This window comes from Lactuca virosa, chromosome 8 (genome assembly GCF_052849685.1).
Source record: "Lactuca virosa cultivar CGN04683 chromosome 8, Lactuca_virosa_CGN04683_v6, whole genome shotgun sequence".
Classification (NCBI taxonomy): Eukaryota; Viridiplantae; Streptophyta; class Magnoliopsida; order Asterales; family Asteraceae; genus Lactuca; species Lactuca virosa.
In genome coordinates, this window is record NC_136433.1 from 28,415,016 (window position 1) to 28,428,387 (window position 13,372).

Sequence of the window (13,372 nt, forward strand, 5' to 3'; positions counted from 1 at the left end):
AATATAATAAAAATAAAGTCAAAATTAGCCGACGGAGTCTAAATGAAGTTGTAGAGCATAGTCTCACCTACGCGTGGATATAAAGAACGTCGAAAACGGAGCTCGTATGCGAAAGTTATGAATTTTTGAAGATCGTGGCACGCATACCAAAGCTTATCCGAAGCGTACGCCCAGCGTACTCCGAAATTACGCCTAGCGTAATCCTAGTTTCAGCACCCTATAAATAGAACTCAAGGGCTGCCGAGTTTTGTTTCCCAATTCTTTCTTTCCTCCTATATTTTCCTCGTTTTGCGTGCAAGAAATACCCCGAAGCCCCGGTATTATTCCCGAGACCCGAAGCAAGTCCCGAAGCCCCGAAGATCCTGAGAAGCAATGTTTCCGAGCCGAGACTCTACCCGCGTAAAGCCCGGTTTTGGAGAAAACGTCCCGGTTTTATCGGAAAAGATTATTTTAAGAAACGAGGTGTTGTCCGATCATCGTGTTATCAAGTGAGTGTATATTCGTTTTCTTCTAACATATAGATATGAAGTATTCTTTATAAAATACGTGCTATGTGTTTATATATTATTTGTTTATTTGAACTAGTGGTTGAATGGATGTTTTGTACAGGTTTTAAATGTATATATTTTATCTACTAATATGTTGGGTAGAACATGGGTAGACAGTTGGTGTGTGATGAGATAAAATGATGAGAGGCCTCGTTGTTGTTGCTGATTCAGTCATCTAGCGGAGTTTAGATGACGACCACAGACTTTTCTAGACGGTCCAGTTGAACGCTAGCAGGCTCATTACCTGTAGGTGTTAATGAACTTGGGTGTTCATTTGCTGTACTCCATCCCCCCCATGGTTGCCTTATTTGACATAAATTGCTGGGAAACCCCCCCAAAGCAGTGTTGTCGCCCCGATGAAAATCCTTAGGCTAGGTCCCTTGTGATAGTTGTTTTAGGGACATAAAGTGAGGATAACGGGAATGGGTAATTGGGTTATTGTTGATTGACAAAATTAATATAATCATTTATTGTGGGTTGAAAACCCTATATGCTCACCAGGCTCCCAAGCCTGACCCACTCAGTTTTTCTTTGTATTACAGGTAGTGGCACGAGAGCATAAGTTGGATGACATCGTTAAGATATTTTTGGATTATAGACCAGTAGTTATATGTAACTGTTGTGAGGTCTATTTTGTATTGTTTATGCTTTTGGTCTGTATCGGAACATGACATCCCGAGTTTTGATATATAATGAAAATACATTTCTTCAAGAAATGCTTTGATAAACTTTATTTTATCATATTCTGTTTTGGGGACAAATTTCCGCAATTCTTTTAAATCAATGGATTTACTCTGAAATTATTTTAAAAGCATAAATAAAACCGGTCTTTTCTGGCCGAGATTTTGGGGATGTCACAACTATCGAGAGAGCGAGTAACTGGGGTTGTTCAATGCGGCTAAGGGCGTCGGCGACGAGGTTTCCTTTTTTTGGTTTGTAAATGATTTCGAATTCGTAACCCAACAGTTTGGTGGCCCATTTATATTGCTCAGGTTTGTCTGGACTACTTGGGAGAGAAGGTGTTTTAAGCTTCGTTGATCAGTGAAGATACGGAACTTTCGACCAATGAGATAGTGGCACCATTTCTTTACAGCTTCGGTGATGGCAAATAGTTCACATACGTAAGCCGACGCCACCTGCATGCGAGAACACAACCGCTTGCTAAAGAAAGCAATAGGGCGATCAGATTGAGAAAGAACAACACCAATAACCATGTTGGATGCATCTGTAGTAACATCAAAGTTGTTAGTGAAATCAGGTAAGGTAAGAGTTATGAGTTTTATCATTGCTTCCTTGAGCTGTTGAAAAGATGTCGTGTCGTTGGTGGTCCAGACAAAGGTAGGGTTGCGAAGGATATCTGTGAGTCCTGTTGCGATGGCGGCATAGTGCTTGACGAACCGTCGGTAGTAACCAGTAAGCCCTAAAAAACCTCGTAAGGTAGTGAAATTGGTGGGTGTTGGCCATTGTTGGATAGCAGTGATTTTTTATGGGTCTGCTTGGACGCCTGCTGCGGAAATGATGTGACCAAGGTAATCGATGGTACTGGTGGCAAACATACACTTGGATAACTTTGCATGGAACTGGTGTTGTGCGAGTCTGGTGAAGACTTTTCCGAGGTGGTAGTAGTGTTGTTCAAGGGAGGGGCTGTAGACTAATATATCGTCGAAAAAAACGAGCACATATTGTCGTAAGACATCTCTAAACAAATCATTCATTGTCGCTTGAAAGGTGGAGGGGGCATTTGAAAGCCCGAAATGCATTACGAGGAATTCGTAATGACCATCGACTGTGTGGAATGTTGTCTTGTGCGTATCGGTCGGACTAACCCGGATTTGGTGATATCCCGCTCGAAGGTCGATCTTGGAGAAGATTTTAGCCTCATGTAATTCATCAAAAAGTTCATCAACAGTTGGGATAGGGTAACGATCTTTAACTGTAACCGCATTTAGGGCGCGATAGTCGACACAGAACCACCATGTGCCGTCTTTTTTCAAACCAGAAGCACCGCGGAGGAGTAAGGGTTGTTGCTGGGTTTTATTATACCATCGTGTAACATCTCGTTGATGAGTGTTTTCATTATCTGTTTTTGGTAATAAGGATACCGGTACGGTTTGACGTTAATTGGGTTGGCGGATGGGAAGGTGGGGATATGGTGGTCATTAGGTCGTGGGGGAGGAAGGTTGGAGGGAATCGTAAAGATTATTTGGTGTTGTTGGAGGAGGTGGGCGATGGTGGGATTCGAGTGAGATAGGGTAGCTGGTGGTGTATCTGTGAGGTGAGGCTGAAAATGGAAATAAAGGGAATGTAGGGAAGCAACACTATGTTTGTGAATGAGGGATTGGATTTAAGTTGGGGATGTCGATGTTGATATGGGCTCTCCTTTAAGTGTGATGGCTTTGGGCCCAACCTTGAAAGTAAGTTTTGGAATGGAGAAATCTGATAAGATAGGGCCCAAAGTGTTAAGCCAGACCAAACCTAGGATCTCATCGGCTCCTTCTACAGGGAGGATAAAGAACGGAAGGCGAAACGACGTGTTTTGGAGGTGGATTTCCAGGGTTGGATAATATTATGGGTGCTCCCTGAATCAACCAAAATCTTAAGCGGTTGATTGTTGATGAGTCCTGTTACGCAAAGAGCTTGGGGGGATGCCAATCCATAGTAGGCGGCGGATGACAGGGAAAGGAAGTGATATTGGGTTTGTTTTGGTGCTGTATGGACGACCGAATCATCCGTGAGGGCTAGAGTTTCTAATTCTAGGTCAGCCTCGTTGTCAACAATCATGAGGAATTAGGGAGGGTTACACTTGTGACCTGGGCTATACTTCTCAGGGCAACGAAAACACAAGCCCTCTGCACGTCGTTTTTGAAGAGCTTATGGAGATAATCGATTGAATTGTAGGGTGTTTTTGATGGGTGGTTCAGGGAGGAGTGGCGTGGTGTTGGCTGTTTTGGTTGGAGGGGTTGTTGAGGAGGATGGGTTGGCGTAGGTGGTGAAGGAAGTGTATGGTTTGGTTGGTTGGTAACGTGGTTTAGGGGAGGCGAGTTTCTCTTCAATAAGTTTGGCGAGGCCATAGGTTTGATGGAGAGTGGTTGGGTTTTGAAGTGCAATTTCGTTTTGGATGTCGGAGCGGAGCCCGAATATGAAACAGTTACAAAGGGAAACTGTGGAAAGTCCGTCAACACGATTGCTTTCTCAAATTCTGATTGATAGGCCGATATTGTCGTTGTCTGTTTGAGTTTGAATAGTGTAGCTTGATGGTTTTCGTAGGTGGACGGACCAAATCGGAGTTCATGAGCCTCACAGAACTCCGGCCAAGTACCTAAAAGGTAATTGTTTGCTAAGTGTTTATACCAACCGAGGGCATCACCAGAGAAATAAAAAATCGCCATATCGAGACGTTGGTGGTTGGGAATGTTGTAATAGGTGAAATAATTGTTTGCTTGGAATACCCAATCTAACGGATTCGTGCCATCGAAAGTGGGCAAGGCAATTTTTGGGGGGCGAGGGTGGTGGTGTGGCGGTGGGGGTATCTGCTGGGGTGGTTGTTGATTGGTAATGAGGTTGTTCATGTTGGTGGTGAGGGTATCCAGACGGTGGTTGGTAGTTGTGCTAAGATGGATCATGGCAGTCATCTGATCATTGGCATTTAGAGGTTCCTCAGGCTGGTTTTCTGGTTTAGGAGGCATGGTAAGCTGGATGAAAGCACCAATTGATAAAGCCTATTCGAGAAGGCAAATCTCCCACAGAAGAAGACAATAAGATGGAGCAATTTTCTGGGGTTTTTCATTCGTACCAAAAAAGACGCTTATAGACAATTTAAATATGCATGCAGTTACTATAAACTAGGAACAGAATGGTCATGGACCTTATGGAAAATAAACATTCTACAGACTCATGCAACTGACTCTAAAATAAAGGATTGACTAATTCAGTTAAGAGACTCATTCTTCCCACGTGTTCCTTGTTAGTCTTTGAACCTTGCAGGTCTTCAAATGTTTCTTTTGGGCCTCGCATAAGTACCAGTAGGTTTAATCAATTGTGGGCCTGCATCATCCTGGTATGGGTTCGTATCAAATTGTATATCAGAAAGAGTCCCCATTACAAAGAAACTAACGGTAACAAAAAAATTAAAACCCTAATTTTGAAAAAGAAAAAGATATGAGTTACCTGTAAATTGAAATCCTTGTTTTGGCTGCAATCACGAAGAATTAAATGAGTGTTGATATAATAGAAATTTGTCGCCGACCACCCGAATCCAGCCACCAAAAGCCAAACAGGACATGGACGGATCAGAGGATCGATGACTGCCTGGAGATGTCGCACATTCCGGAAAGCAATCTGACAACGTAGCTGAGCGTCCATCGTTTTACGTGTTGCTCGATGATGGAATTGAAGCGTTTGCAAAGAGAGAAAATCGTTGAAATAGAGAAGAGAAAGGAGAAGAAAACCCGATGGTGAAAAGCACCCCTGAGTAAGTGGAAGAACGACAAAAAAGACGTAAGAAATGGTTGTCGGTGGAGTTTCAGGTGCAGATGAAATTGGGAGGAGATAAAAAGAAGGCGGCGATGGATGGTCGGTGGAGTTTCAGCTATGCAACATCTCATTGGATGATAGAGGTGGTGCGGTGGATGGTCGGTGTTACTTAGCTAATCCCTTCCACTTTTAATTTATATATATATATATATATATATATATATATATATATATATATATATTTAACGGTATATAAGTTTAGGTACCCAAACTCACATACTATATCATTTTGTATCATATATATACATTGTAATTGTCTAATGTTCTTATAATTCAACTTATAACTTAATTTACTTCGAAGATTATTATAAATTTCACATTCATCTTCCTCTTACATAATTTTCATTTTCAATTATAATATATATAACTTAGTAGGTGTTCGACAAAAAATGTGATGTAAGAGGAAGATAATAGTGAAATTTCGAAAATCTTGAAGTAAATCAAGTTAGTGGTTGAATTATAATGAATATATCAAATAAAACGACGCATTATGGTGGCTCTGGGTAGATATATTGGGCAACTCATTTTAAAATTCAAATTTACATTTTCTAATTATATGTTAAATTTGAAGTTATAATAACTTTAAAATTTTGATACATTTCTTAATTAATAATTTATTTAAAATAATTGATTAATAATTATAAATTTTTATTATTAAAGTTTAATTAATTTATAACCGTGGTTTCCACAGGTTATAAACTACTATATATATATATATATATATATATATATATATATATATATATATATATATATATATATATATATATATATACACTACTTTATAACCCGTGAGAACCACGGTTATAAAATTAATTAAAATTTCTTACTAAAAACTCAAAATTATTAATCAATTATTTCAAATAAATTATTTTTAAATAAATTATTAATTAAGAGATATTTTTTTAGTTATATAAAATTATAATCGTTGATTTAAATAAATACATGAAATTACATCATCTTATAATATATATTAATTTTATTTTATTTTTTTATTCTAATTTATTAATTTAATATAATTAGAATGTAAAATTTAAAATTTGAAATTTGAAATGAATAATCAATTCATAATTTAATCTAATTAGAGTGGAAAATTTTAAATTTTAAATTTTAAATGGAGAATTAATAGGTTGACATGTGTCATGTAAGGTGACATATAATATTAATGATGATTTCTTATATTGTGACACTTGTCAATAGGAGAATAAATTTTTTCATTTATTAGAATATATATATATATATATATATATATATATATATATATATATATATATATATATATATATATATATATATATATATTAGACGATTCTCGCGCGTTGCGCAACGAAGATTAAAAATATATTGTTAAAATATTGAAAAATATATGTTTAAAATGGTTATGTTATTGACATTAACTTTCAGATAATATTTTTACACTAATTTATATTTATATATATATATATATATATATATATATATATATATATATATATATATATATATATAATCTCAATTATTTTGACCAGTAATATTCATTGACATCAACCCACATTCCTAATTAATAGAATTAAATATAATTATCTATTTAGTATTATTTTTAACAATTATTATTATTGATTAATTATATTTTTACTTATGCAATCATTTTCTAATTTCAATAACGATGTTCATTTAAAATACAATTTATTTATAGCTAAATGTAATTTATATATTGATCTTATTATCATTTAAAATTGTTATTCATTAATGTTGAAACACTTATTATTAATAATAAGTTAAAGAAGACTTATAAGAAACACTTAATATTATTATTAAAATGTGAAACATACACTAAATAATAAAGTGATAAGATAGACAATTTGCATTTCAAAAGAGGCTTGCATGGATAATATGACATATCCATGTAATTTGATTTTATTATTTATAATTATTGCTTATTAATTTTAAAACCACTTGTTATTATTAATAAGTGAAAGAAACTTTTAAAAATCACTTATTATTATAATTAAAATGTTAAACATATATTAAAATATAAAGTGATAAGATAGACAATTTTCATTTTAAAAAAGGCTTACATGGATAATATGGATAATATGACATACCCATTATTTTTAATTAATTATTGTTTTGAAGCAACATGAACATACAAACATGTATACAATAGTTAATTAAATATTATATATATCACCTTCCATAACATATGATCGATAACATGAATCTAATTTAATTTACATTAAAATTTCAACCACAACATACAATGATATTCTTAAAAGAATACTTAAATCAAGAAAATACAAAAAAGAATTAGTATATAACAAACTTACAAATTAAAAACTTCAACATAATAACATGGCTCAAAAAATTGTTCAAAGCCCTCAAACCAACAAAAAAACTTTAAACTTGTTTTCTTTGTGAATTTTTTGTATGTGATTAGTATTTGTGTGTCTACTCAAAAAGATTGACATTTTTATAGTAGAGTATCCATTAATTGTTTATTAAATATATTATATAAGTTATAAAACCTTTGAATTGTTAATCATTATTAAGAGACTTTTGAGTGGTATTCATTAAAATTGGAGGTTTCAAATGCATGAGGTGTTTGCAAATTTTTATGGGGGTTTCAAATGCATGAGGTTCAAGTAAAAATTCTAGCTTTATAAATATATATATATATATATATATATATATATATATATATATATATATATATATATATATATATATATATATATATATATATATATATATATATATATATATATATATAGACACACGCGCGCGATTGTAGCAACAAAGAATGTTGAGATAGGCAACAAGGAACTAACTCAAGCCATACAGAACAACACTAAACAACACCAGAAGCAAATTTTTCTTTTGCTTTTCATAGTTTTTAATTTTACTATTTTTTTTCTTGACTGGTATAATTAATAAATACTTAAATCAAGGGACCCATCATTTAACTTACGAATTATGTTTTTCTTTCTTTTTTGTTTTTGCAATTTCAGTAGCATTCATGAATCGTGTAAAATTATAATGTGGAAAAAAGGACAGGGTTGTTACTCCTTGCAACTATAATGTCCTATTGGTTTTATTATAATTATGTGTTTTACTGCATAATGTCAATCTAAAATAATAATAAAATTGGAGTAAAATAACCTATTAGATCTTCTAATTTGTTCACTACCACGTTAACTGAAATGAAATATACATATGTTGCATTGAGAAATGGCCAAAAAAAAAAATGCACGGATATAATATCAAATAATCACTTTCATCTTCAATCATCTATTTTGTAAAAAATAATGTTTAAATTTTGTTTTTTCAGTAGTCATTGACATCATATTTCAATAGTCAAAGACATACTTGTGATTTTGTGATCGTTGAAACTATGATCGTGAATATGATCTTTCTAGCTGTGGTTATTTTTGTGATCACCTTGTAACTAAATCATATTTATGTCCATTTGGTCGTCCTTTTATCCAATTAGCTATTTCATTACTTTCATGAAACAACAATTGTATGATTCAATTCTGTGCTTAGTTGTTTTGATAATTTCTTGAATTCAAGATTATTTTATTTAAAAAATCATGAATCTTGGAAATATGGATATCATTGATCTGCAATAGTCTAATTCTAATGGAAATATTTTAATCTTCGTAACATATATAAGAATTGTAAGTCTTTATAGAAACATCTCTAACATTTTAGATGTAATAAGAAATTTGTTGTTCATGAAAATAGTAAACATGGATAAACATGTCAATCTAATTTTTAATCAAACTAAAATGAGTTGATTAGGTTATGGGTCAAAACTATGGTTGTCAATCGCGATCTTGATCGTAGTATCGTACGATCCTACGATCCTAAGTATGAAAAACGAATCGAATCATAAATAGATCGTATTTGGAGTAGGATCACAAGTAGAATCGTAAGACCCTAAGTAGGATCGTAGAATTTTTTTTCCAAATGATTTTTTTACCTTTACCTTTTACCAATTTACCGTTTATTATTTTGTATTGCGAGTTATGACTATTATTTTAAAAATTTTATAACTTTTGAACGAAAAATTGAATGTTTGAAATATTTTTCATGTTTTAAAATTATAAATTAAAATTATGTTTTATTTTATGGGATCTTAGGATCCTGATTCCGATCATGCAAACTTAAAAACAATCATACATATGATCCCGATCTTGACAACTTTTGTCAAAACATGTATTTTTTCAATATCTAACTGTGTCGAATCAAAATAATTTGTTATTTTTTTAAACTTTATAATAAATATATAATATATTAAATATGGTAAAACAACCATTTAATTGCAATTGTGATTTAATGTTATGAATAAAAGGTTAAAAAGTATATGTTAAAAATAGATTTTTATTTTTTATTTTTGGTATTTTATTCATTTTATTGTGAACTATATTTACTATAATAACTCAAATGAATTGAATTATACAAAATTGTAAAAATGGTCATTGTGGTTGTTAAAATTATATGGTTTCATTTTAAAAAAATTGATGGTGCATTAGTGGTCCATTTTTGGATACCTTCTATGGTTTTGGTCCATATGGTTGGGATTTTTGTGTGGTTTTGGTCATCGATCAACCTAAAATGATTGATATGTCTCTTTAGTAATTCCTTTTTAATTTCTTTTATTACTTTTTATGACCTTTTAATTAAAATAATAATAAAATAAAAAGATTCTAACCAACCACCCACCCCCTCTCTATTTTCGTATCTCTCCCAAAACGAAGATCCCACCTATCGTCGTCGCGAACACCGTCGAAAACACCCTTGGAGCTTTAGTCATCATTGCTACTTCATTTCCCACCACTATCGATTAACACCACCACAAGAAAAATTAGAGCACGTTTATTTCAATTTGTCTCCTCCATATGGGCTCAAAGAGATCCAAGAGCGGTGGCCATGACTGGTGATTTTCTCCAAGAATGCAAGAACACAAGGCACACACAGTTTAAAATTCCATTTATGGGATGATTTTAGCTATGATTTGATTCAGCGCCACAATATACTTATTTGATTCCATTAACCCTAAACCTAGAAATGATATGAACATACGTATATGAAAATCGATTTGTAGAAATGGATTGTTTTTTAAAGCCCATAAACTTTTTTTAGACTTCTAACAACTGCGAGGAGAAAAGGCGGCGTTTGGCGGCGACCGATGAGGACGACCTTTCAGGTGGTAGAGAACGATAGCGAGGGTAGGAGAAGTTATGAGGTGTTCGTTAGTCGATGACGGTGCAGAGAGGGAGAGAGAAAGAGAGATGTATTTTTATAGGTGATTCGAAAACGGCAGGGGAGGTGGCGGCGTCTGGCGCGACGATAGAGACGTTTTCCGGTGGTGGTGGCTGAAAACGGGTTTCTTCAGAGAGAGAGAGAGAGAGAGAGAGGTGAGCTTTTTTTTAATTTTAATTAATAAAAAAATAACATAAATAAATAAATAAAACAAATATAAGGAGTATAATCATCTTTGTAAGTATAAGAATCAAAATCACTTAAATTATCCGAAATTGGACCATGACACTACTAAACTTTTTTTTTTTTTACCAAAACCACATAATTTATAATTTTGAAAACTATAGGAACTATTAATTTTGTCATCAATTATAAGTCCACTAAATTGTGATGTGGGCCAAGAAAAATAGTACCTATCATTGTTCGACCCAAATCTCAAATCATAAATCTAACAATCCCAGCCCATCTCTCATCCATCAATATATCAAAGAATCGTAACAGATGCAAGATTAGGGTTCGTAATCATCTTCTTCTTCTTCCTCTTCACCGCAGACGTCGGCTACTCTTTGGTGAAGCAAAAATGGTGAAGGGTCGCCAGGGAGAACGTGTCAGGTATAATGTTCTCCAGGAATACCGACGCCTAATCCTTTGTGTTTAACAAAACTCAGTTTTTGCTAACATTTGTTTTTGTTTTTTTTTTTCTTCTTCAGACTCTACACTAGAGGAACGGTTCTCGGGTACAAGAGGTAAAGTTCGGATCATCATTATTGTTATTGTTTGTGTTTCTATAACATTGAAATCAGCTGATTTTTTTGACGATTTTGGTTAGGTCGAAGTCGAACCAGTACCCGAACACATCGTTGGTTCAAATCGAAGGAGTTAACACGAAAGAGGAGGTAGCCTGGTATCAAGGAAAGCGCTTGGCTTACATCTATAAAGCTAAGGTGAAGAGGGATGGATCACACTATCGATGCATTTGGGGAAAAGTTACCAGGCCTCATGGTAACACTGGTGTTGTTCGTGCTAAGTTCACGTCCAATCTTCCTCCTAAATCCATGGTAAGTATTCAACCATATATGAAAGTTTCATCATTTTGTTTCTGTGTTGCTTGTGAACTTTTTAAAAAATTTGCTTTTTTGTTTGTAGGGAGCTAGGGTTAGGGTGTTCATGTACCCAAGCAACATCTAAGGTAATACATTTATTGTTGTAACATATATATTAAGGTATTGCTATGTTATACAAGAATCCACCTAGTTTATTAGGTTACGCATCATGGAATATGAGCATAATTTGAAAGTCTTCTGATGAATGGAATTTGCTTTCTTTGTGACTTTTGAGACTTTATTTGCCATGTCTTTTACTCCCTAAAATTGCAAGATATTTGTTTGGGACCTTTTCTTTTGTTTGCTACATTAATTTTTGTGGTAAAATGCCATTTGAAATACCAATCTGATCATTCATATTAATTCTTGTAATATCTGAATTTTTTTCACATTATTTGTTGCAGTTTATAGGGAGGGAGAAGAAGGAAAATGTTATTGGTGGTGTTTAACATGTTTTGTGATATTTTCTATTTGTTCAAGTTATTTGAATTTATGTTGGAATTGGTAATTGAACAGACATTGGAATGAGTTTTAGTCTTTTAGAAAGCTTTGTCACCATGGTTGTCTTCTGTTTGTAGAGTGTGAATCCGAAGCCTTTTATTTTTGGTAATTGTGGATTTGAAACCCTTCTTTGCCTATAAAGTTCACAGATTCATGTCCATTGATCTTAAATGGAACAAGTTTATGGATGGGTTTGACGTTTAAGCATTCATTTAGAATATTAACAATACTCAAAAACAGTGAGCAACAAGTCTTTTGTTTGGGCTTTTTTCTATTTCAAATGCTCCTTCATGGCACATGAACTTCCATTTGCTATTTCTACTAAAAGCACACCTTATAATGAGACAAAATGGATTATGTAATCTACTAGCAAACAATGAAGATGAAAAATATCATTCTAGCTAGATCGCCTTATCACATTTTAACATTTGTGGTTTTTGAGATTGGAGTGTTTGTCTTTGGTTGGTTTGCACATGTAATCGTGATATCATGTATCAAAGTCTTTGTGAGCATGTGTTGTTCTTTTTTAACTTTAGGTGTAAGTTTTTCTTCAATATAACTAAATATTTATAAGTAATTTGAAGGGTTAGGGTCGAAGTCTTAAATTTTGAAGTTAGATTTTGACCTTTCAATTATTGGGGTTAAGATACTTGAATTTGACATAACCTTCTTTAACATATGTTAGAACTTGATTGTATAAATCTTTTATATTTGGGGTTAAATTAGAAATTAGGGAACTTGAATTCCTACAAAATCTCAACTAGGGTATACTGTGCAAAATACTCAAGTTGAGGGACTAGTCTTGTCAAAATTTGAAAGATTTAAAGACGTAGTTCAACTAACGATTTTAAGAGAGGGAATAAAGGAGTTTTTTTACCACATTGGTGTTTTTTAATAACTTAACTAGAAAAGTATCCCCGCTTTGCGGGGGTCGGAAGCCTTTAATGTCGTTTTTCCGGAATTCTTCAATGTTGGTTTTTTGTTATAGTTAAATGGTACTACATTTAATATTCATTAGCTTGATTACCACGTTTCTGTCAACCGCAGAGTAAAAACTCAATTTCTTTTCAAAAGAAACCGGAAACCAAATTCAAAGCCTAACATACCATATCAAAGATATAGCATACACAAATAGTAATGAAAAACATAAAAAAAACTATAGTCCCTTAGCAGTTCATGAATGAGCAAATAAAACCGTTGATTCAATAATGTGTATGTAACCCTACAACCTCTTTGTTCTCCAATCGATCCAACATCCCTTTACCCTTGTGAGAAAATTCACGACCACCCTCTTTTGCAATCTCTCAACCCTACACAAAAAATATGCCATTAATCGAAAGAAAGTAAGTATAATTACCGCATTACACATCATTGTGAAGTGTTCTTTATATATGGTGCAAATTGGCCAATTAATTATCTTTATTACTTTTATTTTAACAAAAT

The 13,372-nt window shown here is 33.5% G+C and overlaps 1 protein-coding gene and 1 long non-coding RNA gene across 2 annotated transcripts; one reads left to right on the top strand and one right to left on the bottom strand.

Annotated features, from left to right (window-relative positions):
- Positions 1–4,309: 4,309 nt before the first annotated feature.
- Positions 4,310–5,200, bottom strand: LOC145129272 (uncharacterized). Its single transcript, XR_013717427.1, has 2 exons — positions 4,716–5,200; positions 4,310–4,602 (listed from the first exon to the last, which is right to left on the bottom strand). It is a non-coding gene; the product is annotated as an uncharacterized LOC145129272 (long non-coding RNA).
- A 5,590-nt stretch (positions 5,201–10,790) lies between these two features.
- LOC145134322 (large ribosomal subunit protein eL33w-like) lies at positions 10,791–12,038 on the top strand. Its single transcript, XM_079069185.1, has 5 exons — positions 10,791–10,937; positions 11,036–11,071; positions 11,155–11,383; positions 11,472–11,514; positions 11,833–12,038. The coding sequence occupies exons 1-4, from the start codon at positions 10,906–10,908 to the stop codon at positions 11,511–11,513; spliced, it is 339 nt and encodes a 112-aa protein (XP_078925311.1). The 5' UTR covers positions 10,791–10,905; the 3' UTR covers position 11,514; positions 11,833–12,038.
- Positions 12,039–13,372: the final 1,334 nt, after the last annotated feature.

Coding starts and splice junctions, on each gene's coding strand:
- LOC145134322 (XM_079069185.1), top strand. CDS start 10,906: ATGGTGAAGGGTCGCCAGGGAGAACGTGTCAG. Junction 11,072..11,154: donor ACGGTTCTCGGGTACAAGAG/GTAAAGTTCGGA, acceptor GATTTTGGTTAG/GTCGAAGTCGAACCAGTACC. Junction 11,384..11,471: donor ATCTTCCTCCTAAATCCATG/GTAAGTATTCAA, acceptor TTTTGTTTGTAG/GGAGCTAGGGTTAGGGTGTT.